Below are 27,392 nucleotides of genomic sequence, written 5' to 3'. Positions count from 1 at the left end.
CTTCCCTCCCTCTGAGCATGTCCTTTTCTCTCAGCTGCTGGTCATAGAGGGTGGTCGCAAACAGACTCAAATTAAGGCACAGGCTGTACTAGTGCAGAGGTTGTGAGTGTATGTGTGTGTTTGTGTGTTGTGCATATAATAGAAATAAACACTGATGTAAAAAAAACAGCTGCTGCGGATGTGCTTTGTACTCTGTGTTCTGCTTTGGTTCTCTCTCCCTCTTCACTGTTTGCCCTCCCCTTCTCTCTCACTCCATCTCGTACTCTACGACATCCAACATACTAATCCACACAGCAACACCCAGGCAGGGTGGTGGCTGTGGGCAGGGCGTAGCCACTAGGGAGGAGGGTAAATATCAGAGAAGGTCAGGAAGAGGAGGGGCATGAGATATGGAGAGGAAGCCAAATCAGTGATGATGAAGAGATGGGGTGAAGCCACCCAGTCACTCAGGATCTGCGTCTTGGCTGCCAAGAGAAGAGAGCCTGGCCATGCAGTGTTGCTGTGTATGTTGTTGAGCAAACATACAAGGTTGAAAAGATAAAATAACAATTTATAATTCCAAGTGTCTGATTTATGTTTTGGGTTAACATTAAATTTAGGTTAGGGTTAAAAAGTCAGCATTTATTGTCCCCAATAGTGACAGTATACATATTTACTGTTTGAGGACATCATATATTTTGCTATTTTGCTGGAGAGGTCCAGTACCATGAGGGTAAATTATAAATACCATGATATTGAGCGAACACCAACACTGCAAGTAATGTAAGTAATGTTATCTAAGTAATGTAAGAATGTTAGGGTTAGCACTAGGGTTGGGCGATGTCTACAAATTTTCCATCGGACGATGTCTGCAATGAGACATCATCAACAGACATCGGGTGCGCGGGCGCACACGCGCGCGGGGGGCAGCAGTCGTCTTATGTGCATGTGTTCTCGCACAAACGTCACTCGGTAAAAAAAAATTGGTAGACTATTAACTTACGTTACAAGTCACGGTCGCGGTGGATATTTTACGCACGGACCAGGTAAAGCAACAGTGAACACACAGAGTGCAGATGTTGGTTTCAGTTGTTGGACGTTATTAATAAGCCGACGTGCGGCTCACCTACTGCCGTGATAATCGCGGGTGGAAATATACGGGAAAAAAGTTCTCGGTCTTTTAGGCGACTTTATAAAACATCGGCTACAGCTGATGGAGAAAGTGGAGCAGACGGGGGGTTTACAATCACGATGCCTGCTCAACGTCTGTCAGCCATCGCCGATGGATGGCATCGTCTATCGGCCCAACCCTAGTTAGTACACTGTTGCTACAGTTGCTGCTGCTAAGCAAACATGCAGAGACATGTTCATATTTGCTGAATTTGCCAAAAAGACTTTATTGACTAGGATCACGTGCCCCACATTTAATCCAGTACCTTTAATCTTCATCACATTTTATCACTATTTATATTTGAAACATTATATGAAATATAAATATCTTACATGTCTTGTGCATCCTTTGTTTACATATTTTGTTGTTAAGCATGCCATTTGCTGCCACTGGAAATTGGAAGTTTGACAAGCTCTAAGCTTGCCCAACTAACATAAATCTGTAGAGTTGAAGCTGCCAAATAGTTAGTTGGGCTGAAGTGGTAATTGTGAAGGATAGCTGGCACTGCTAGTGCTCAGACTTGAAATGAGTTGAGTCATTGAAATGTCAACACAAGTACTGCTGAACCTCTGTATGAGAGTACATGCTTAATCTATTAAATTGTGTCTTCCTATGGTATAAGTTGGTAGGATCAATCAAATAAAGCGGGTACAAGGTTGGAGAGATCAAAGGAAATCCTCTCAACACCCCCCCTCCCCCAAACCCAAAATGTGCACACACATACACACAGACACAGAGAGACAGTCCAATCTGTCTGTTTCATCAGCAAGCGCAGCAGGAGTATTAGCTCTAACAATACCGTTTGTATTGTTTTCTGTCTTTCAGCCCCTGGAGGGGCAGAGCAGTTTCTACTGTCAAAAAATCAGAGCTAAAGTTCCAGATTGTGATTTATTTCATTAGGCAAATGAGATGTGTGAGCCCTACGGCACTGCTGACTGAGTCACCACTATTCACTGTCTCACTTTGTGTGTGTGCCCATACGCAGACACAAACACACGCAAACACACACACAGAAGACATGTTTTTTTTCACATGTTGAACGTAGCTCCGTTAACAGCCCCAAAACATATGTAGCATTTTTGATTCAATCAAGTGTTCAAACACTGCCGCGTGATAAGCTGGTACTGGCAACAGATGTTGCCATGCCATCCTGCACAAAATGGCTTCAGATCTCCCAGTCTGTTCATTTTACCTGACCACCACAGGGGGAGCCTCTCTCCTCTCCTGCTCTGATACCATTTAACATGCTGTACCAGCTGTGAGCCACTCAGTTTTGTGCAGATTTATTATCACATATTCCAGTGATAAATACAGAATAAATTAGTCAACACTGTTTAATTCAAATGCCACACCGAGGGGGGAAAGAATGAAAAACAGATCAGTAGAAAAATTCCTCTTTATGGACATACAGTTATGAGGCACTTAACTCTCTGTTATTTCTATCCCTCTTTGCCACCAGGATCACCCTCAGGGAGGGTGTAAGCTGAGGAAGTGCCGCCCCACTCACCTGTGCCTACTGACCGCCTCTACGCTTTAGCCCCACCCCTTGCCCTGGCCCCTGGTCAGCCTCCAACATGACTCTAGCAGTCTGGATCATCTTCACTAGCGCTGTGGCTTTCAGCAACATTGCTCCATCCTCTCAAGGTGTGTAACAACTATCGACATTGTGTGGTGTTTTTTATATTTTACATATTGACACGATTCCAGAATTTTAAACTTCAGTACAATACTAGGATAAAAAAACCAAAAACAACGATACTTCATACCTCTTTCAATACCATGGCACAGGTTGGTACAGAAAAAATCACTGAATACATATTGAGAACCAGTTGATTTTCTTCTGCTTCACTTAATCTGTGAAGCCTTGGGTTGAAAATCAGATTTTCTTTATTCTTATATAATTATTTATAGTTAGTTAGTATTTGATATATCGATACTTTTGACAACCTTAGCCACATTACATTACACATAACTTAACACATGTTGCCTGTTGGTTTCACTGTGCCCGGTAACTAGCCCGACTAGGTCACTGCAAATGAGAATGTAATATTTATACATCAGCTACATAATGAAGGTTGTAAGTATATTGACTTGCTGACCATACTAGAAACACTGCACTTGATTAACCAAACTGTCTCTCTGGGAGACAGAGTGAGAGTGTGCGAGCGAGGTGGAGAGTGCATGGGTGAATGTCAATAAAATTTCTTGTCATCTTGATGTTAGTTGGAGCGTGGCAAGAATATAAGGGGGAATCCGTGCATGTAATGGTGCCATATGTGTGACCTCCTTGAATGTGCCATGTACCATAAGATATTTTATTTTGTGTTTGTGTGTGTGCTAGTTGTTGTAAGCCTGGCAGCAGGTGACCTGGTTGGGCCGAAGTGGTGCTGGAGGGTGTGTGTATGCGTGTGTGTGTGTTGGAAGACGTGTAGCAGCGAAGGAGGAGGGATTGCAGGGGGAGGTAGAAGGCCGAGGAGGGAAAGGAGGGGCTGTTGGGTGTCCTGCTAGTGGCCTGCCACACAGACAGCAGCACACCATCTGCTGTATGCTCTCAGTCAGCTCTGTGCCAATGAGCCACTGGGTGATGGACAGCTAGGACGAGGAGGAGGAGCATCAGGGAGAGACACAGTCGCCACGGGGAGGGGCTAGTGATGAAGCAGGAGTAGTCAAAGAAACAGAGGAAGGGAGGGTAAAATTTAAATTTGCTCGTGTACGCCTGTGTCAGCATTGGTTTTAGCAGGCCCTCTGTGTAAGCACTGATTGGCCAGGTGCAGTTCTAATTTGAGTAGGTGCTGTTTTATTTCCATCTTAATTTGGCTGCTTTTGTAACATTGGATTTGTACAGCGTACGTTCCGTTCCATTGGATACATTTGGCCTCTGGCGCTATGTTGCTTTGTGTTTGTTTGTGTGTGTGTGGGTGTGTGTGTATTTGTGTGAAAATAAGCCTCCAACTATCTGTGTGACCTGGCACTTGGGGTATTAATAATGCATTAATAATCAATTGACTGTTATCTGTATTAAGCCCCAAGGCACTGGCGCACCATTTGGTTTGATGAAAATAAGAAAATCAGTTATTTTTATTTTTCTATTTGAATCAGGCACAGAGGCATGCAAACAGACACATGCACATGAACACCCACACCGTTTTGGTGCTCATAAATCTGGCAGCCGAATGTTTGGTGAAATGTAGGCTTTCTATTGTACTGTAGTGTGACCAGAGTTGGAGATAAAAAGAACGGAAAAGGGAGGTACAATTTAAAGGAAGAGGGTAGGGTTTTGATGTGATGAGAGCTGCTGAAATCACTCTCAGGCTAATCAGAGCTCATTTGGAAACCTGCAGGATCATCACACATGGCTTCACAGTCTAATGTGTACCCCTGCTCCTCCTCAGTGTCCCAACTAATCTGCCATGCTTTAACCTCTCTCTACTCCTGGCTGCACATTCTAATATTTACCCCTAACACCCACACATTTATTCTCCTCTGGAAGCAGCTCTTTAACGCAAATGTTCCTTACCAGCATGAGCTTTGTACACATACTTTTTCCCTGCTCTGTCCCTCAATTCTCAATCACGTTCTCATTTAACACAGTGAATATTTATCTTGTTAAATCACTGTGCAACTCTCCATTTCTCTTTGAAATGCAGTGGGTGTATAAAACAAAAACAATATTTTCATCTTTTAAACTCATACAAATCTAGGAAAATAAAGTCATGTTCCTCCAAAACCCTTCCACCAGCCCATCCCGGCAGACTCCCTGACAAACTGACATGCGTACCCTGACAAACAAAATGTCCCGCTGATTCCGCAGAATGCTCGAGTACAACCCTTCATTCGCAGTGTTGTTGCTTTGAAAGCCCATTAGGCTTGCTTAATGTGGCAGACATTGCAGGCAGCTGCGCTGTACGTGATGAAGCCCTGACATAGAGCTTTCATTTAGCACAGCACAAGCATGTGTGTGTTTGTATTTATGTGCACCAGTAGTGGTAGCCAGACCGTTATAAGGCTACTTTGATATTCTTTCAATCTAGAGTTGCATGTGAGGTGTGTGCAAGTACAGTGGATACCGCTTATACCGCTATTTTGGATCTTTTAATACAATATGGAAAAAATCTTAATATTTTATGAATACATTTGTTTTCAAACTCTGCTACGAGTTTGGCATTGATAAACTAAAATTGTTTAAAAATTTGAAATGCATTGAAACCTCAGCCAAGCTGAATGTTAGTGGTGTATTTGCACTACTGACGTCATTGTATTTGTAAATAGCCAAATTATTATATGAGCTACAGACTCTTCCTTAATAATGTAAAGTGTATTTGAATTATATACAATACGGTAGTTAAATTTGTACAGTAAAATAAACAATATTTATTCATTTAGCTGACGCATTTATCCAAAGCGTCTTACAATTGCTATATATGTCAGAGGTCGCACGCCTCTTGAGCAACTATGGGTTAAGTGTCCTGTTCAGGGACACATTGGTGGATGTGTCATAGCAGGGGATTGAACCCGGTTGTCTCACACCAAAGACATGTGTTTTATCCACTGCCCCATCACCACCCCAATTTATGTAACAATGTCAATTAGGTGTTAATCTGCATGAGAAATAAAGAAAAAAAAATCTGTTACAATATTCATCCGCATATACTGATTAATTTGACATGGATAGACATGATCTCACAGTCGAAGCTTCGCAGCGAAACGAGGATCATGCCATTTTGGCAATATGGGGGTACTCAACGTCTGATTTTTCATAGAACTACCAGTTTTCTCCCAATAAGTTAATATACTGCCTATTTCAATATACATTTCAACGTTTAATGCTGTAAATAAAAAATGTGAAAAGAAATAAGCTTTTAATAAATTCTTTTAAAGTGCCTGAATAAATCCAGAATTGTAATCCTAAACCTCAAGGTAGGGGGCATCAGTGCGCATGTGTAGGCGTAGCGTGTATGTGAGTGTGTGAGTGTGTAGCGGCAGAAGAGGAACTTGCTGTTGAGACGGAGCCTTAACTTCACCGTTGCTGTGCAGAGTTATCCGCACCTCGCGGGCAATTTGGATCATTTATCACCATTGATGAACCACACAAAGAATATTTCATCTTTAAATAGTACTTGAAATAGACCCGCAAGGAACCATGACGTGCATGCAGCTGTCGGCCGCACACAAACACAGTATTACACAGTACTACATTCGACTACACGCAAGACTTGACAATTCTGATTCGACTATGTATATCCTTAGTCTGGGACAGCCTTAGTATGTACATACTGTAAATTTGTGGACAGTATGTCCATGAGTGCTTAGTGATGTGTACGTGTATGGGGTTTGTTCACATACGTGTGTGTTACACATACCTATGTTTTTATATCCCGGTGGATATAACTGATAGAGACTTGTGTCACTGTGTGGACAACAATTGAAGTCCCCACTGGTAGAGACTGCTTTTTGAGGGTTAAGAGTTGATTTAGTGTTCAGGTTATAATTGGGTAAAGGTTAAGGTTAGGCATATAATTGTTGTGATTAACATTAGGGTAAGAGGATGCATGATGCATTATGTCAGTGAGATGTAGATAGCAAATGTGCGTGTGTGTGTGTGTGTGTGTGTGTGTGTGTGTGTGTGTGTGTGTGTGTGAGAGAGAGAGCATTTATGCGAGTGTGGGTGAGTACAACTCATATCAGGATGCCAGCGTCAGCTGACTGGTGGAATCTGTTCTCATCTCCCCTGCCTTTGCCTTTGCTCTCAGATCAGTCGCGTGGAAAGGCCCCTGGTCCTTTAGTGCACATGCAGACATTTTTATCTGTCTTCCCCTCCTCTCTCCGGCTTTCTTCTTCTGTGCCTTCTCCCCCTGAATGATAGTTATTATTTAAGGATGGGGGACTAGCTGTTTTTACACGTCTTCTCAACAAAGTGCTTTAGTCTCTCGACTGTCCTTGGATGGTGACAGAATGTCTGAATAGGGACTGATCTCAGTGCAGTATTTTGGCTTCCTATAATGCAGGGGTGAGTAGTAATTTTTCATGGAGGGCCACATGAAGAATTCACTATGCCTTTGAAAGCCAGATGCTTTTTTATGACTTCGCTGACAGTTATTTGGGGTATAAGTGTTGCTCAACCCTAGATTTAAAATTCTGAGTGAAGATCTTAAAACAGACTTGACCTGAAAACCACATCCAATATTACATTTTTGCACAGAAAGAGTTGACTTTCAGTCCTGCAATACTATAATATTAAAACGATAATTTCAGAACTGCAACCTACTCACTAATTCATAAGAATTGATTCTCTGACAAGCTTGTAGCAATAATATTCAGAGAGGAGGCAATAAAGCGGCAGTGCCGCTAACCTTGCTATGTGCACTTTGCTTCTTGTTGTTGTATAATTTTCTGAACAGCATATTGCATTGCTTTAATGAGTGTTTTGTAAACTCTTAACTCTTTACTTCTGCAGCTATCAGACAGGTCTGAATACCTGAGCATATTGGTGCATGGTATTAGCTGATCATAATCAGTTGACACTAGAATAAGTGCTTCAAACAAGTCAATGAGGTAAACGTTATAACCCGGCAGGCTCCCTCTCTTCTCATCGCTCCTACCTACTGCATCTGCTGCTATTAAGGTTGTGTTGAATTAATCATTAATCATGTGTTAAATTAATTGGGAAGTTTTCTGGAAAGTATTTTTTAACCAAATACAACAGTACAACCCTGTATTGCTACAAATGACCCAGTTTCCTTTGACATACGTATCAGTTGCAGAATCATAGACAGACAGATGACTTATGCCAGAACTTACAGATAACTGACATTTCCAATTTTCTAATACCTTTTTGTTTTATAGACCAAGGCCATCAGAGCCAGCTAGTTTTGCATATGTTGATAAAGACAAGTAAATTCTATGATTTAGTCTGAAAATTACTTTTGAATATGTTTAACCATGTTTTTCTCTGCCATAAAGCTGAAATCCACAGGCTTCACTGACACTAATTGCTAATCTAGTGGCTTGTGAATAAAACTGCGCATCATCTGGATTTTGCAATAAAGAACTGCTGTAAAGCCTTTTTTCCCATTTCTCTCTCTTTGCCTCTTTTGTGTGTTTTCAAGCTTTTGTTGCCTCCCTATCTTATTAGCAATAGTCAGTGCTTCTCACTTCTCTCACTCCTAACACTTACCACTCATTTTCATCCAATCTCTCCGCCTTCTCTCCCCTAGCACCTCAGCTATTACTCCCTCTGTCTGCATCATGATGTCCTTCCCCCAACACCCCTCTTTTTACTATCCTTCATTCTCTCTCTTGGACCCTCTTCCTATTCTATCTGAAATGAAAGTGCCATTTTCCTTCTCTCCTCCTTTTTCCATCCTCCCCAACATATCTTCTCTTTCACCTCCTTCCTTTTCTGCCCATCATCATACCCCACATTCTATACAGCCTCCCTCCTAAAGTATCACCACCCCCCGACTCTGTTTTCCTTTCCTTACTCTGTTAACAGCCCACATCTCTTGTCATTGTCATCCCCTCCTTTTCCCTTTCACTCTCTTTTGCCTGTTTCTGTCTTTCTCTCGTCTCTCGTTTGCTGCCTCCCTTGCTCCCTCCCGGGTGCTGGGGGTTGCTGTGCTCTTCAAAGTCCTTGGCTAAGAACAGTAGATCACAGAGAGGCCTGTGTGAGTGAAAGGTTAATGGATGGCCTTTGAACATATATTGGTAGTCAGGGGCGGGCAGGAGAAGGAGGGAGAGGCTGGGGTGGCGTGGCGGTGTGTTCTTTCAAACCTTCCTTTGAAGATGACGTATGTCACTCTCATGTGCCTGCGCCTGTATACAGGGGCTGTGTTTTTTTGTTTATTCATTGGTTCACAGTGTTGGTGTACGTTTGTTTTTGTGCCTGTGTGCCCATTTTGTTTGTGTGTTTGCTTGTATTTTTTTTGCATCGGGGTATGTTAGTTTGTGTACATTGATTTGTGTACCACAAACAAGCTCCTACATAAAGGATTGGGGATTGTGTTCCAGTTTGTGCAGTCGTGTGATAGCTGCCTCTTTTCTCTCAGGGCCTAGCTGCGTAACGTTGAGGCTTTGTTGCCGTGAAGGACTGTGTATGTGTGTGTGTGTCCGGAAGTTCTGGTTCGTGAGTGTGTGCATGATTGCTGGTGTTTATGTGTCAAGCATGTCGCATGCTCGAGAATGTGTGCATTTGCTTGTTGTGTTTTGTGGACTGCAGATTGATAATTACCAACAGCAGCTTACTGCTGGCAGCCAAGGGCAGAGAGAGTAGAGAGGGGAAGAGAGAGAAATTTGCAGGATAAATGAGTGGAGAGGCTCGTAAAACTGTGAGAGGGGATAAAGGAGGACAAAGGGATGCGCAGGAAAGACGGGAAAACTGGAGGTGAAGGGTCAGGACAAGGAAGGAATAAAGACATGGAGGGAACAAGGAGAGGGTGAAGAGGACTGGTGGGGAGGGTAAATGAGAGTTTCCGGGTGGATTAAATTGGATGAGGGATTGAGGGATGGTGCTGAGGTGAAAAAGAAAAAACACAAAGAAGGAAAGGAGGAAACATATAGTATATGTTCATTGCACTGCAGATGCATGATGGCATGCAAGGATAAGAGGGATTCTGTAGTATTTTATAGACAAATCCATTTTTAATTAATTCATTTAAAACATAAATGTACAGGAGCACCTGAAATCCTACACACTGTAGCTACTTAATAAATATTTGCAAACAGATTGATCAGCTGGTGCACAGTAAAAATACACACAGGCATACACTCTGTATACACGCTCAAGCCTTTGGCTTAGCGTATAAGGAGGTTAATTAAGTGTCTAATGCAGCGGCAGGGCAGGGCTTTGACACTCATCTTTCCTAACAAGTCTCTGGATGCGACTCGCAACTCTTCCAAATGCACACATCTTTCTGACAGCAGGCCTTGCATGATAGTCACTCCGTCTCCCCCTCTCTCCCCCACACCTTATCTGTCACTCTTCCTCCTTTTTCTTAACACTTTATCTTCAGTCTCTTACCACCTTTCTCACTTTCCTCTCTCAGCTTCATTGTCTCTGCTCCATTTTCCCCTCGTCCCTGTGGCTGTTTCCCTACATCACCTGCAGTTTTACTCCACCACAATGTTTATATGAATCTAGGTCTGACTCACTGTCTGCTGGCCTGCCTCTTGTGTAAGCAGACAACAGAATAGAGTTGTGTTGGGCCTGCAGCACAGCTCCCATCCCTGGGGAGATGAAGGATATTTTACACCGAATGAATTTCCTACTTTTTAGGCATGCTGATTTCTTTTGGGGGGGCTATTTCGTTTCCCCCCACTGAGGCACTTTTATTGCATAATTAGGCGCCAGGACCAGCAATGAAGTGGTTTGACAGTATGAGCACGTCCCGTCTCGCCTCCCTCCTCAAGTTTGTGTGTGGGTGTGTGTGTGTGTGTGTGTGTGTTGCTCTGTGTCTCAGTGACTTTTTAACCGCCTGTCTTAATCTCTCTGCCATGCCTGCTAGTTCCCCCCGCAGCAAAGTTTGTCAACACACACTGAGAGTTCTCGAGGTTGAGGATGGATGAGGGTTAGAGCTTGTGTGTCTGCATGCAAGAATTTTGGTTTGTGTGCGTGTGTGTGTGTGTGTGCATCATGGCAGATGCATGAGTATGAGGGTGTATGTATCCCATTTCCAGGGGGCGCTTTTAATTCTCTTATAAATGATGTAATGTTATGGGCTGTGCTGTAATTCAGTTCAGTTCGAGGACTGGGCTGCTGAGGAGAAAGGTTGTTTGAGTGTAGCCGAACAAAAGGAGGTCCTCTCTCCCACAAATATGTCTGCCTCACTCCTTTTATGTAAGTGACCTTGTGCCTCCACAAAGAACGGTCGTCATGTTCATCTTTTGCCAGCATCTAGTTTGATGGTTTCTATCTTTTTCTATTGTTACCCCATCTAATTTGCTCTGCCATTCCATTTCTTCCTCCCTGTGTGTTAGCTTGACTCGACTCCATCACAGTGGATGTGTGTCATTTTGGCGCTGCTTTGTGTTCTGACCTTATAGCACGGCTGGTGACTCCCCATACAGTCGCTCCTCATCTCATCTCCTCTGTCTCCTTCGCCTGACAAGCGGAGGAGTTAGAGGAGATGAGATAGCATCCTAGCTTTGAGGCCAATGTTACCCCCTGTCCCACAAGCAGCCCCCACCTCCTGCACCCTCATGTTAGGCCTTTAGGTTTGTCTCAGGATGTCACTTTGTCACAACTCCTCAGCTTGAAGGCTGCCTGGATTTGACAGTTCTGCCTCAGCTTGTCTGTGGTGACAGGCCATGCTCCAGTGAGTCATTACGCTAACTCGCTGTGCTAAGTGAGTCGCTAAGATACAGCGCTAAGTTGATAAAGTACTGGAGAAATTGGTCAGGATGATTCTCTGCTAGAGAGGGATTCCCATCACTGAGACCTCTTAGTCCTGTCCAATGACTGTAAAATTACTTGTTCTTCTCCGCCAGCTTTACTAAGGAACTAACCTGAAAATCACGAGAGAGTTAGCTCTTTTGGTCAGAGCTGAATTGGAGGGCATATGTAGATGTAGTGTACTTTAAATATTCCCTTGCAATATCTGGGCTAAAAGAGCATACTCACCTATTAGCCTTAGTGCCACTTAAAGCTAATTTTAAAGCCAGTGATATGACAAGAATCCCACCTCATCAGCAGCATGCCCAGTTTTTCAACTACCAATACTGCGTGGCGAGAATGTTCTCTGCTTCAGTGCTATGCTAATGAGTAGCATTAGGAGATGACTGCTGGAACAGACAGAGGGGCTAAGAGGGGCTGATCACATTTTGGCCCCTGAAAGACAGTCAGCCATCCAGCTAACAAGTCAGCCTTAGGGCCACAGAGCTCCACAAGTATGATCTCCTATTGTGACTCAAATGCAAAGGCACTATTACAGTCTCTGGCTACCTGCAAGGGCAGATCTGCTCACTCAATTATTTCTGGGAAAACACACTATAGAGCATCTGTGAGAACACAGTCCAAGGTCAAATTGTCAGAGACGTTGCAATCAAAGTGCTTTTCTGTTTAAAAGCATGCCACTGATGATGGAAAGTTTTTGGTAGTGTTTCAATGAAGAGAAATCTTTGTCTATTCATACTGTGAACTTTTCAGAATTCTAAATGTAGTCTCTCTGAGTTGGTCTTGATATAACGAACCAGATTTATAATAGACCAGATTTCTTCTAACTTTTCTTAACTGTTGGTCATGACTCTTGATTGCAGGTCACGGCTGCTCGTCTCCAAGTGATGTTGAGTGAGAATAGATGTAGAGACTCATAATGGTAGAGAAGGAATGAGTATGTGCAAAGACTAGCTTCGCTTTTGCAAAATTTTGTTCTTGTCTGAGGGTCCAAGCATCTATCCACCCTCAGGCTTTAATTACAGTGTGAGGATAATGAGTCAAATCCAATCAGTTCTCTCTCTTGCACTTAATTTGTATGGAGTTTCTATTATGAAGCCAACCAATTCAGCCCCTCACACCAGCTGCCCTGGAGTGACACCAGGCCCATGTCCATTGTGTTTGTGTGTGTGTGTGTGTGAGAGAGAGAGATCTCTGTCTCTTGCACACCGCCACATCCATGCAAATCAGCTCGTATAATTATCGAATTGGCTCATATCATCATCAGTATGTGTGACAATTGGTAACCATCTCTTCTGGATGACAGATATTAACACAGTTTTATATACCACGGGAGATGAGTCATAGTCTCACTGTGAGGGATTAAATCCACCTATACATATGGCTGCTGCTGAGAAAGACACTTTGTCATCCAGCTATTATGAGCTTGACAGGCAGGACTAAATGGCCACGTGTGTATGGGCGTGCGTTTGTGTGTGTGTTGGCTGAAGAGACCCTGAAACCTTAATGGATTCCTGCAGAGTGAAGGACAATCGTAGCCCATGGCCAGTCCAAGCTTATCCTCTGCTCATCTCATCTCAGCTCAGCTCAGAGCCAGCCACAGCTCCAGCTAGGCCTCAGGCCATCTGGCTGGCACACAACCACATACACATACTCTCTCTCTCTCTCTCTCTCGCTCTCTCTCATACACAAACACACACACACACACACACACACACACAAACACTGAATCTCTGAAGTTAAATTCCACACTTGTCTGTGAATACGCCATTCAAAAATCTCTGCGTTATCGGTATGTAAGTTGCATCCTGCTTTACATGGTGAACTCCGCCTTGAACCTGGAACTTGCCAAACAGTGGGTGTGAAATAATGTAGGTCTGAAATACCATACAATATGGCAGAAGTGGATAATTGCAGTGTTATCGGAAATAGGCTAGTTATCATGGTTACTGTCACCATTGAAGTGTACTGGCACAGTAATTGCTGTGCTCAATTATGGCTATATATATATATACACTGTAAACTGTAAAAGAAATACCTGGAACAGATAAGGAATATAGGTGCATACATCACATTCTGCGTAAAAAATTGAACTGGTGAATTGCTTTTCCCAAGTTTACCTAATAGTGATTAAATAGTCTCATTGTATTTTCTTTTAGTCTTTACTCCAAAACAAATCTTGATAAGAGTTAGCTCAGTTTGACTAAATAAACACTTGGCATGTCACTATCTAGTCAGCAAGCTACAGGTGATATACTAAACATAACAACAAGCTGAAATCATCTGCACAAACATGAGCTGATCAGCAGAAGTATTAGTAGTTATCGATCAAATAAGTCTGCATTTATTTGGAACTGTCAAACCAGCCTAGTTCTAACCAATGCAACCATTCAACCAAAAGCCAAGAAATTGAATTAACTGCTTGTCGGGCTTTTTTGCCCAAGAGCTGAACCCTTCAACCTGTAGCTATTTGTATTAGCACTCAGAGGTGTGGCAGATGACCCTGAATAGCCAGAAATATTTGCCATATAAAGTGTGTAAAGTATGTTAAACGTGTGGTCTGACCCTCTCATAGAGGCTAATGTTCCTGTTGTGTTGGTCTACAGTGTTAAGTGGACTGAGTGTGATCACTCCTGGTGGCCCCCTTCAGTTTTACTCTCCACTTGGCTAACTGTGTGGTTCTAATCACTGGCCAGCTGTACACTGATGTGTACTTACACCACAGGGTAGTTAAGACCACACACTGACACAATGCATTCCCACTGTGACACCAGGACTCTGTGTGTGTGTGTGTGTGTGTGTGTGTGTGTGTGTGTGTGTGTGTGTGTGTGTGTGAATGCATGCATGCAAGTATGTGTGTACTTGAATGTGCACATTCATCTGACCAGTACATCTGCGTTTGTGCTCATTTGCATGTGTGGGTTTGTGCATTTGTGTGTGGATTTGTTTGTCTGGCCTCGCCTGCTGTTTGCATCTCCGTGTGCTTTAATTAGTATGCGCTTTTGCATCTAGGCCTTTGTGATTTGGCACTGGCACTGCATGCTGGCGAGGCATAAAAGATTTGAAGTCTGTCTGTGCTAGTCATTCAGCCTTAATGGCGTTAGTTACACAACTGAACTCAAGTCCCTGCTGCATAAATGTGTGGCATTTAGAAATATGAGCAAGTCCGATGGCAGTGAATCATGTAGCGCACCACTGCAGAGCATGTCTGGTATGACTGACATTGACATTGACCTAGATGGGCAGTCCTCCTGAATGGACAGCGGCTGAAACCTAAGCAGTCCTAGCTCAGTGTCAGCCCTGCTCTGTGTGTTTCAGCACTAACAGAAGTGGGGGAGAGGGGCTGACTCAGTGTCCTCATCTGCTGCTGAGCTTGTCTGGCAGGGGGGAATGCTGTGCTGTGAGAGCCTCAGTTTATAAAGGACTTCTAAATTCCAGCCTGCTTAAGTGGCTCTAGCACTGGTCTGTTTAGATTTGACAGTATGCCCACCATTGGCTTAATATGTGCCATGTCCTCCCTACTGACAATGCAGGGGAGAACTCGATTAAAGCCCTCCACTCCTTCAGGACAGTGGACAGCTCCGCACCTACCAGCGTCTGATGCAGCTCCAACATTATTATTTTCCCAAAAGAAGTTTTGTCATTTCAGGACCATGGTCAGCAGCTCTCACAGTCACTGGCAGGAGTGTTGGCACAGAGAAATTGTCCTTCAGCGCTGCAGAGAACTTCACTGCCAGATCACTCACTCTGCCTCTACTTCTATTCTGTTTCTGTGCCCCTGCCTCCACCTGTGCTATAAAGGAAGCCGGCAGCCATTTTGTTATTTTGTTGTGTGTGTGTGAGGTGAGTGTAGAGGCAACTGGAAAGGTATGCAGTTATGGAGAGAGCTGGAGAGACAGCGAGTGTCTCTCTCAGTGCCTCTTTGCAGGCCTCTTTCATGCTTCTCAGCCTGGCTCAGCGATTAACCCTGAGTACCGTGATGTCCCTGCTGACCCTTCTCCACACAGAGCTCCACTGCTGGTCACAGCAGTACATTCACATGCTGCTCAGATGGCTTATTAGCACTAGTGGGTGTGCAAATGGTGTACACACCAGAGGCGAAGGTGTTTTTTGCTTGTTCGAGTGTCACTTCCTCTCTTATTCAGAGTGAATCTGAAGGTGCTGCTCTGGCACCTTGTTGAGGTGGAATAGACTAAAAGATGCTGGAAAGGACCTATGGGAAGGACACACACTTCTCCTGTGGTGGGTTGATGGGTATGATAAGCTGCTGCCTGGCTTTGTGTAGGAGTTTGTTAACATTTGAAACTCTCACAGTTTGTTTCACAAGTGGTGCAATATCTTGGAGAAGCTGCTATGACTGCACATCCTTCATTCCAATATGTGATCTGTGTTGTTCCACCGTGAAAACTGGATTGCCAGGCTGTGCATCAACAGAACCGAAATATTACTGTTCAGTGAAGGCGAATCGATAATAGCTAATTTGTGTTTTACATGAGTACAATAGGAACCACTTTCATTCCGCCTGCTCTTGTCAAATACTACACATCGTATTTACAATGTAGTCGAATAATAAAGTGCCTCCTAAAAGTATTAAGGTTCATTGAATTATCAATAACGTTACCTCTCTCCCTCTTTCCACTCTAGCTCTGAGCCGGTCAATGATGCCCTTCGGCTTGATGCGTAGAGAGCTGGCTTGTGAGGGCTACCCGATAGAGCTGCGCTGCCCTGGAAGTGATGTCATCATGATTGAGACGGCCAACTATGGCCGCACCGATGACAAGATCTGTGATGCAGACCCCTTCCAGATGGAGAATGTGCAGTGCTACCTGCCCGACGCCTTCAAGATAATGTCACAGAGGTAACTATTGATCTGTTTGGGTCTTCTTTATGTGTTTGTACAGAGACACAGCCTGTTATTGGCAGAGGAAACAAGATACTATTCCACAACATAATTTGTCCAGAATTTCTTGCTTTTCCTCCTGAAGTGTTGATATCTTGTGTGAAATACTGAAGTCAGCATCCTTGTTCTGTACAGATCACCACTGCATCTTGGAGAGTCGTGCATGTGTGTGCCGTATTTGTGTCTGTGTTTATTTGTGTGTATGTGCATGAGTGTGTGTGTGTGTGTGTGTGTGTGTATGTGAATGTGTATATTTTGGATTGTTGTAGAGTGTTTGTAGGGCTTCCTACAGCTGCTCTCTGCGCTTGCGCTCAGCATCTGCTTCCTCTGAGCTCAGATCAATGGAAGCCCTCTACCAGCTATCCATCACGCATGTAATGGAGGCACAGGGTACTAGCTTGGGGACAGAGCGAGGGAGGGAGGGAAGTGGCAACAGGGTGAAAGAGAGAATTGAGGGGGTAAAGGAAAAAGAGAGACTCCTGGAAATGATAGGATGACAGAGTGAGTTCAGCATAGATTTGAAATATGGAGGGAGTGAGAGACAGCACAGGGGAGAAATACTAAAAGCTGGATAGAGATGGATTATGTGATGAGAATGAGTGAGTACATGTGTGTGGATGTGCATCTTTTCTTCCGTGTGTGTTGTGTGTGTGTGTGTGTGTGTGTGTGTGTGTCTTTTTCGGCATGTGCATACGTGAGAAAGCATGCAGAGATACGGTTTAGTTGTAGATATTATGTGCATATGAATGTTTTCCCTGTGCGTGTGGTTTAGAGTATTTGCCTTAGCCCCCCTCGTCCTTCCCTGTTCTCTCACCTCTAATTGCTCCCACTCACAATCCCCCAGGAGAGGAGCCTCTTACGTCACTCGCCCTCTCTCTGTCTCTTCCCTCCCTCCTTCCTTCTCTCTACCCTTCATCCTACTCCTTTTCCCCCTCTCGTCCTCTCTCCCTCCCTCTGTTTCCCACCTCCCTTTGGGTGCAGCTGTCACATGATCTAGTCTAGTGTGAAATTACTCCCTTCCCCACCGTTGTCTCCATCTTTGAGAGCCTGAAGATGTTTTTTTTGTACCCACTCCGATTTGTCTTTCTTACAATGGCAGTCGTCATTTTTTTTATCTCTTACTTCCTCCCTCCTTTCTCTTTTCTCCCATGTTTTTCCCATCTGTCTCTTCTTGCAGGTGTAATAACCGCACCCAGTGTGTGGTGGTAGCTGGGTCGGACGTGTTCCCAGACCCCTGCCCAGGGACCTACAAGTACCTGGAGATCCAGTACGAGTGCGTCCCCTACAGTGAGTACCGAGACCCTGTCATCCACTCCCACCTGCCGGCCCCATTCACCGCCCCACCCATCCCTCCCTTTACCCCCCCACCTAAACCTCCTACCCCTTCTTCGACCCCCAAAACCCCTCAGCAAATGACATTCTCACACTTACACGTGCACATTTGCTCTCTCTGGCTTTTTTCAACACAAACAAAACAAGACAGACAGTCATCCTCACCTGCTTTCTCTCTCTCTCTCTGTCTCTCTCATACACTTACAGTGCACAGACACAACACACATGCACACAGTCACCTCACCAGAGCGCTAAACCTTTTTTCTTCATCGACAGAGCGAAGCACCAGTAGCTGAGAGGGATTTTCACATGGGGGAAGGTGCTCCACAAACATAGGGTCCGATAAGCACTTTGCACACACCCACTGCAAAGGTGGGGTCAGCCCTTATTGGCGATCACAGCAGTATAACACACACTGCCCCACACTCACACACTGATTGACCCAGGGGCATGCTGCTGCCTTTATCTGGTGCCAAACACCTTTGCTGTCCCTCTGATTTCTAATAAAAATTAAAATTGGGCACAGTCAGACTAGGAGGCAGGGGGCGTCTGTATGCCGTACCTCACAATAGGAATGTTAACACAAACAGCAAAGGGCTTATTTTAGACGACATGACCTGGAGCGCCACACATTTTAATGTCCCCATGGTAACGGCTGATTTCCTCGCGGCCCTGCTCAGAGCTCTGTGGCAGGTGTGACATACACACATGCCTGCACATACGCACGCATACACGCACAAGTCTACCTCACACTTGCGAAAGGGGGACACACAGTTGCTCTCTTTCTCTCTCCCTCTGACTCTTCCTCCCCTGAGCAAGCATGCACACTCAAACAAGAGCACACTCACACAGCCAAAGGAGCGGACACAGAAAGGATTATATGGTGTTGTGTTGATCCTCGTTCATGTGAAAATCTCTGCTCAGTCTCCCCTATGCCCTCTCATGTATTATTACTCCCAGCATTGATCCCCTCACTGCGCAGGAACACCTGGCTGGAGGGGAGGGGCAGTTGCGCTCCCCTCCACCGGGCAGAAGCAGAATTGGGGTGCACAAAGGGGTGGAAGGATAATTGAGGGTGTTGGGGTGGTGAGAAACTAGGGGACATGGGTATTTTTGGGGTGTTGGAGCTGTCTGATTGATCAGGGTGGGGTTGTAGGGTGATTCTCTCTGCTTTTTCCTCAGGAAAAGATGTTGTGGCGAGCCGCGGGTTCCAGTCGCTGACAAGCAGCTAACCTGCTTTGCTTTCTTCTTCCTCTTCTTCTCCTTCTTCCTTCTTATTGCCAGGATCTCATCCTCCCTTAGCTTATTATCTCTCGCAGTCAATATCAAAGCTTTTCATGTCTCTTTCTTTATTCTGCTTTTCTCTCTTTCACCTCCCATATACTTTACACTCAAAGGTCTTTAATCTGCATCCATTGCACCATTTCTCTCATTCTTCTTCTATTTTTACTCTGTCCATCAATCAGCCACAGTAGCTTATCATTCTATTCTGTCTCTTCTGCTGTCTCTGTTGTTTTTTTCTTTTACAGATGGGACAAATATTCAAATATCCAGCCATCCAGCTTTAACAGAGAGGCTTGGATAAACTCAGGGACTTCCAAGCACCTCTTTCAATCTTTGCCCTTCCTCTGCTCAGTGCTTTTGTGCCCTCACTTTACCTTTTGAGAGACTTTGGTGAGTCAAGTTGCAGCCACAGTCACAGATAAGAAGAAGTTAGCTGGGTTTCTTGCCATTGGAGATTATTCTCTGGTGTGAATATTTTCCTCACAGGTTTCCTAGTGGCAGCAAGTGTTCTTCTCAAGTCTCTTCTGCCTTCTGCTCACCTGTCTTTCAGTCAATGTTGCTGTGGTCAGATTGACACTCTCCAGGTGTATGATTTTGTTTGTTAGTCCTCTGGTAGTTCACTACTGCAGCTTGGTGTTCTGTATTGTATTGTCTATAGAGGGTAATGGTAGCATTGCTTCGTTGTACATGCCTTCTTCTTTTCATGCATTTTAACCTTACCTTCCCTCTGACTGCACAAGGGAGCTCGTTCTCTCTCCGCAAGGCAATCAAAGGGATGATTAAATAGCTGCTGACTTGCATTTTTCCTCCCCGTGTTTGGGAAAAAACTTTGTTGATTGCGTCTGAAGTACGGTACAGCTTAGAAAATTGGAAGCTGATCCCTCAATGATGAAAAGTCCTGCCAATTACCCCTGTCCTCTGCCACTCTCCTCCGCTGGAGAAACATGACCATGCTATACTCACTCACTCACACACATACACAGAAATAGAAACAAGTATGCATGCACGCTCATGCACATGACCTATGCTGCGGGCTGCTCTACGTGTTTGTGCTCACTTGACAAAGTAAATACGACCTGACACATTTAGACTCAGAGCTGGAACTGTTCATCCCAAAACCTAGTCACCGTCGCACCACACGCCACTCAATTCGGCCACTTTTAATTACCAGGAGAGGGGGCGCTTTGCTCTCTTCAGTTCTGCCTCAGCAGAGATTTGTCAAGATTAATTGAATTTGCTGCTGCTAATCGCTCTGGTAATGCCCCATCGTTCACGTCTGGCTGGGAACGGTGGGAACTGTGGCATCATCCAAGGCTGATGTGTGTTTTTCATTGGTTGTCTCTACAAAAATGTGAATAATTGAGAGATAATACGTAAAGGTTGTGTGTCACAGTAGCTGAGATGGTGTGCAGCAATGTTGGTGGCTGTGTGTGATGCTTGTGTCTGACAGGGTCCTCTATGTGTGTGTCACAGAGGCGCCATGTTACCAGTCACCTGAAACGGCGAGGTGACAGCCAGAGCCGAGCTGACACACACACACACCTCTGTCGGCTGAGCTCAAACAAGTGTCCGGAACGTGTGTGTGTGCTGCTGAGCGTAGGATCGCCTTGGCAAAATACAACATCCGCCAACAAGTCAAATCATATCTCATCGAGCCAAAAAGCCCTGAGAGGCCTCCCTGCCACATTGCATTGTTTTTGCCAGCCGGAACAGAGCAAGACAAAACGGTTCAACTGAACTCTCATTTTGCACTGTCACAGCCTGCTGTAGACTGCTGGATTCCATTAAGACATCACAGATCTATGCACACAGCTGCACCGTGTATTTACTGCAGTGGAAACCCTATAGTGCAATCTTAACACAGATGTACACTGAGTCAAAGTAAATCTACCCCACGAGAGAACTCTACCTGTCCCCCGTCCTCCTCTAGGACACAGTGCAACATCATTATTGACTGCTAATGCTCTCTATTTGGGACATCCATGCTAGCCATGCCAGAGCCATTAGACCTAGTGCCTCTGCTATTTCATCAGTTGTTATTTATCTTGTTAATATGCACAGTGCAGGTAGCCGAAGAACTGACTTTAAAAACGCCTACTCAGACTATACAGTAGAGATTCTGCAGAAATTCTTAGGTAACTCCATATTCTCCACTTTAATGTTCATGTTTTGTGGCTCTGCCACTGTTTCACTCTATAAAATTGATTCTTCCCCACAGATGTATTCAGCCCTGCCTATTCATTACGATAAGTCGCTTTTTGGACACAAAGCCACAAGAAATGATAGTTGACTTGTTGGAAAGAGTTTGTCAGTAGAAGTAATAATGGCATTGTAATATGACAAGTTTTCAGGGGAGAGGAAACACTTTGATGTAGCTGAAAATGAAATTCTATTAATATGTATAGGGGCTCATAAATGTTTTGTGAATGAGAAGCAGGAGGTTTTGCTCAGGCCGTGGAAAGGGATGGCTCTTTAATGTGAAAAATGTAAAGTGAGAGAAGTAGAAAATGGACAGGATGGAAGAAGCTGGAGAGAACACACTATCTCAGCATTGTGAAAGAGACAGAGGAGCGTACGTTGTCCTGCAGTACTCCAACAATGTGTATGTATCTGTGTGTGTATATTTGAGAGTGTGTGTTTCTCGCTGTACTCATTAGTGTGGGAGTAATTGATAGGTTTGCAGAGAGCGCTGAGCAGAGTGATTAAGGGGAGAGAGGGCAGTGGCTTATTTCTCAAAAGGGCCCTAAAAGAGAAATGCTGAATGAATCAGACAAACAGCCAAGGTGGCCTTAAACTAACCTCCTGTTCACTGTGAGGAGAGTTTGATGAGTTTCTGTCTCTTTTCTCTGTGTTTGTGTGTGTGTCCTTAGTTTCGTGTGATGATCTTGTATGTGTATGTGCTTACTGTCTATTTTTCAGGACAACCAAGAGCGGACGAAATGGATTCAACAGAAGTATTCAACCTATTCTATTCCTCTATCCCTTTCTGCAGCAAGAAGAATTCCTTTTTTTCTTCCTCTCTCTCTCTCTCTTGCTTCATGCCACTGCTGTTCATCACACACATCATTTATCATTTGGTATACCATCTTTTGAGGTGAGACTGTAACCTCACACTTGCAAGAAGCGGACAAGTTCTTCTGTCAGTAGTTGTCTACGAAAAGCTCCATATGTTCGGGCTCTGCTGAATTCTGCTGTCCCCATGGACCCCCTTGCAGTTGTTTCAGTGAGGATGAAAGCTCTGGATGCTCTGTGGTCAGTGTCTCCTTGGAGCCTTGAACCTTGGTGCTAATGACTGCACTCGCAGTTGGTGGCGAGGATGTAATGCTTTCTTGCCTCCTGCCCCAGCTTCACAGGACTGGTATTCATAGCTTTGCCATGTTTACCCCTGTAGGCGAAAAATGGCTACCATTCCCCAGGTCTTCATGGAGGTTGTTTGTCCAGTTTGATCTTGGCACAAGATGATAAATGATCAGTGTTGCTGCTGATACTGATGCTGCCTCTGCTGTACCGCTGCCAAGATGCAAGGCCATCCCCCACACTGATCAGGCAACTGCTGCTAACACTCCCTTTTTCCTTTTTATTTTGCTCGCTATTTGTCTCTTTACATCCCCCTCTCTCCCTTGCTCTCTCTCACCTTTTTTCTTTTTTTACAAGCAACCCTGCAAGGTGTCATGACAATTTCGCAGGGCCCTCCGGGGACATCAGACTTCCCGCAACGCATACACAGCAATCACGCTCACAGCAGGGATCCACAAAACCATGTGCTTTTTGACACAATGTGCCTTTCGAGACATGACGATCCACTTGCACACCACTTGTGACTCAGCAAAGGAAGGAAAGGTAGAGGAAAGGTGCATGCCAGCGCTGTAATGTAATAGGCGGAGCTGAGATCCTTGCTAGCTTCTCCTTAAGTCTCCAGCTGCTCATGGACCTTCCTAGACCCGCTGACACAAGCAGGTACCAAACAGCGTCATATATGTCGATAGAGCTACGCCTTACCTGCTCGTGTCAGCTGAGGCCTTAGTGTGACTCTACACACCAACCTATTGATTTGTGTGTGATGAGCCCGCTGTAGACATTTCTCTCATCTCTCTTTTGTCCCCCCCCCCCCCCGTGTGTCTTGGTTTCTCTCTGTGTTTCTGAGGCGTTCCACTCTGTCAAGCCCTCCCTTTCCCCTGTTGTTTGTTCTCTTTTTCTTTGATGAGCCAGCCTTGGCCAGGCAAGCCGGCAGCTCCCCATTGATTGGATGGTCGATGGGTTGAGTGTTTTTGCTGGCTTCTATTGCGAGCATCCTGACTCTGTAAATTGAGCAAAGACAAAAGCACCGCTTTCTTTAGATCAAGGGACCGCTCTAATGTCAACACAGACTGTACTTGGAGAGAGATGAGGAGAGAGGGATTCAATGATCCCCAAAGACAACTAGCCACAGAGACATTCTCATCGCCACCTTTCCATATACCATCCCCCCCATCTCTTTCGCTACCTTTCCCAGTCTACTTTGTTTACTTCCACAGCTGAAGAGGACTGCAGCGCAAAGATGATCTCGCTCGGTTTCTCTCTCCAACAGGTTCCTGGAGCTGCACTGTGGGTGTAAGGGGAGAGAGGGAGGGATGTGGCAATAAGAGGGGTGGAGGTGTGGTCGAGAGTGTGTGGTTGGGGGTGGATTGTGTTGTTGGGGGATTATTGATAAAGCTGAAATGAAATGGAAATGGATTTAAACCCAGGTCAGGCCATTTTCCCCTCCTCATTTTCCATTTGAGCCATCCTTTCTCTGAGTAGCCAACCATAACACAGACAGATAACTTGCTTTAAAAAAAGAGAGAGAGAAAGGACAGCGTTTTATTTAATCTAAATTTTCTCTTTTTTCCTGCACCTGTTTTTCTTTCGTTCTCTTTACTTTCCCTCTCTCTCTCTTCCTTACTGTTTTTCTCTTTTATCTTTCTATCTCCTTCTTTCTCCTTTTTTCCGATGCTTGAATAGAAGTGGATCAAAAAGGTAAAGACCACAATGAACATAACAACCACAGCTCGCCCCTTCCTACCTTCTCCTCCTCCCTTGTCTCCCCTCCTACCCCCCATACCCCTGCCTAACCCAGCACCTTGTGTAGTGGTCATGTTTGATGTTGATATCCCTCCCTTTTCTTTCTCGTTCTCTAATCGCCTCCTCTGCCCGTCTCTTTCTTTCTCTCTTTGACCTATAACCAAAACTCTAAAATCCTTCTAGATTTCCTCCTTGGTTCTGATGACACCAGCCTGACCTGCACGCATGCACACACACTCACTCGCACAGACACACAATAAGGCATCATGGGAGGTCAGTCCAGTATCTATGAGAGATAAACGAGAGATTAACTTCATTCCTTTCCTGTACAAAGTAGCACATCTCAGCCTAAACTTACAGACATACATTCATATCACCTCATGGTTGGCAAGTCTTTCCATCCCTTTCATCTTCTTATTTACACTGTTGCCTCACGTACACCTGACACTTCACATTTCTCATTACATTTCTACAGTTTTTTCACTCATTTTGCTACTGCAATTTATTTGTTCTTCCAGATCTAAGAAAAATCTCTTCTCCCTCTTTACATTACTCAGCAGCTCCTTTTGCCCCTACTGTATCTCTCCCCCTTTTTTTAGTTTCTTGGGACCGATTCAAAGTTTGTTGTTGCTGTAATCTCGAAGCAAAACATTGTGTTTAGATAACATAGTATCTGGCCAAAGTTGCTCTCAGTATAATTTTTACAGTAACCCATTTCCAGGTGCTTCAGTGTCCTTCTCTCATTCTGTCTCTTCCTTCAATTAATCACACTTCCATTTAACTCCTTTTCTCTGTCTCCCAACTTATCGCTGCTTATTTTTCTCTGTTGTGTTTCTCATCCTCCCTCTCTCTTGTCCTCTTTCTCTCGCCTTTCTCTGATTGGTTTATCTCTCAGATCACATCTGGCCATCACAAGCAGCTGCAGGCTCTTTCGAGCATCTCTTACACTCTTCTGCCTCCTCCTTTCTTCTCCCTCTCTTTCTACAGTTTGTCACTACCACATCTCTGTTTTCTTTATTGCACATGCACTGTGAATTCGTGTACCCCCCCATACCAGTCCTCATCAGTCAATCCCTCCTTGTTCCTTACGTGTTTAATGAGGCTCCAGAGGGGGAGGAGATGTGAGGGGATAGGGGTGGGAGGTGTATCCCCTGTAGGGAGTGCTCCAGCTTCTTGTAATGGTCCCTCTGATACAGCAGGGCCTCAGTACAAGCACTCCTAAAGAGCCCCAATCAGCATGGTCCGGCACCTCAATCACTAGCTTCTAAAAGAGGAGAGATAGACCTGACCCATACCCAAGGTCACGGTGAGAGTCATGACCATAAGTGCCCAATTCCGAATGAGCCTTAACTCCCTCTCTATGGTCCCCACCCTCCTCAACTCTCTCTGAACCCCCCTACTCACATCTGCTTCCACCATTTCCCTGTCTGGCCCCATGGCTGGATCAGTATGTAGGAGGAATTAACTCCTATAGAGGTTGCCATTAACTGGTTTATGGACCCCTTTGTCTGTTGTCGTGTCCATGGCTTTTCATTACCATGGATCATTGTCTCACATTTTTCTCCCACTGCAAGCAGCCATTTTAGCTCACTCTCCCTGCTTGCAGTGGAATAACAAGCTAGAAAACCATCTTCCTCCTCCTCCTGCTTCTGCCTTACCCAACTGGTTATTTTTATTTACTACTCTTCCTCCCACTAACACTAAGATGATACCCCTTTCCTCTGTCTGCACTCCTGCCCTTACCCACCTTAATCCATCCCACCACTGCTGCTAAATACACTTCCTTTCTCTGTTTATGGCTGAATTAACATTCCAGACTTGTATCTTGCCTGTGTCTGTTACAATTAATCCTCACTGATTGATCAGCTGATTGACAGATTTGGATTGGGATGACGTGCACAGCGCGGTGATGATGTCACATGCAGGAGATCCTGTGCAATGAATGTCCAACAATCTGTCAACCTACCTGCCGTTAGGCTATTTTAAGACTATGTTGGCGTTAGTCGCCTCTCTTTCTTCCCATCACTGCCTCTGTCCCTTTTCTCACCCTTTTTACTGACAGTGTAGCAGAGTACACTACTCACATCATTACAGTATTTCTTTAATCACTGCTGACAGGACCAAGGTGTCCGCCATATTTTTCTCACCTTCAGTATGTTTGCTTCTAAAGGAAAAGAGGCAAAAAAAGGAAGCAGTGTTAGACTACTGTGAACAATCGTAGTATTTCCATGGAGGGCGGGGTGGGCGTACATACGAGGACAGAGCCATCACTCACACAAACAACTCTCTACTTGTTATTTGGTAAAGTGAGAGGGAATGAGTGAGAAACCACTGCTTCGTGTGACAGGAAAACACAAAGAATGGCTGCAAATGGAGAAAGAGAAGGAGAGCAGTCACTATAGAGACGATGAGTCAGGTGGCATCGCCTCATTAGGAATGACCCACCATACACAGCCACAATCATGTGGCTGAGGAAGTGCGGACACCCTATTCAGTGACACAGGGAGAGTGTGAGGATTGACTGTACATGCAGAAGTCATGCACTGTTAGAGCCAAAGTGCAGAGAGGTGAGTGAGTGAGGCAGGTGGTCGTGAATATTAAATCACAGCTTCTGGTTCCAGGTCCTTTATGGAGAGGCAGCACCTCTGGGGTGCCTGATTCAGAGAAAAAGGGAAGAGTTGGTAGCAGGCTAGGCTAGGCTAATGTTACAGCCATGCAGGCTTACTGTTACCCTCTGCTCAAGCCTCAGTCAGTCAGTATAAGGTATCCCCTCTGTCGTCTACTGTATCTGCAGCCTGTAGCCTCTGCAGCCATGTCTCGACCAACTTTCCTGTCACTCAGTGTCAACTTCACTCCAAGGCAGATAAGACTTTGCTTTCAGTGGACACTATCTCTAGCCATTGCTAGCTTTTGGTCTCAGTGAAGGGTATTCTCTGGGGTGAATGTTTGGGTTGATAAAGGTGCCAATTTGACACCTGCCTCTTCCACTGTCTGGGAAGTGTGTACCTGTGTGCATTGTCTGTGAGTTTGTGTGCGTCCTAAGGGTGTATGCCTGTGCACGGTTGATTGTACTGTATTGTGTTTTTACTCCCATGACTTGACTCCACTGTAGTCTAAAAGGAAGCGGAAACACAATGGGAGCCCCTCCCTCCTCCTTCCTTATTTCTCTCTTCTTCTCTCTGTCACTATATGTCACTCCTCAGCAGATTAACTCACTCCTAATTCTCATTTCACAGGAAATAACTTATTTACTCTCTCTTACTCCACTCCTCTCTCTCTTCTTGTTTGCACACACAGAA

At 44.7% G+C, this 27,392-nt stretch overlaps 1 protein-coding gene across 3 annotated transcripts in view; it reads left to right on the top strand.

The window, feature by feature from the left end:
• The window catches only part of adgrl1a (adhesion G protein-coupled receptor L1a), a 97,533-nt gene that overhangs the window by 39,719 nt on the left and 30,422 nt on the right, over positions 1-27,392 (top strand). For 2 of the 3 annotated variants that reach the window (XM_038709924.1, XM_038709923.1), the window contains exons 2-5: positions 2,610-2,794; positions 16,182-16,395; positions 17,615-17,724; positions 24,034-24,048. In XM_038709924.1, the coding sequence (XP_038565852.1) occupies positions 2,725-2,794; positions 16,182-16,395; positions 17,615-17,724; positions 24,034-24,048 (409 nt within the window). In that variant the 5' untranslated portion in view covers positions 2,610-2,724. The remainder of the gene's footprint in view (positions 1-2,609; positions 2,795-16,181; positions 16,396-17,614; positions 17,725-24,033; positions 24,049-27,392) is intronic. The other variant, XM_038709925.1, reaches the window with a different exon arrangement.

The sequence above is a fragment of the Micropterus salmoides genome, unplaced genomic scaffold (genome assembly GCF_014851395.1).
Source record: "Micropterus salmoides isolate LMB-PRFRI ecotype aquatic unplaced genomic scaffold, ASM1485139v1 Ms_hic_scaffold_10, whole genome shotgun sequence".
In the NCBI taxonomy this organism is placed as follows: domain Eukaryota; kingdom Metazoa; phylum Chordata; class Actinopteri; order Centrarchiformes; family Centrarchidae; genus Micropterus; species Micropterus salmoides.
Note: the sequence above shows the minus strand (reverse complement) of the source record. Positions and strands in the feature narration are given on the sequence as shown.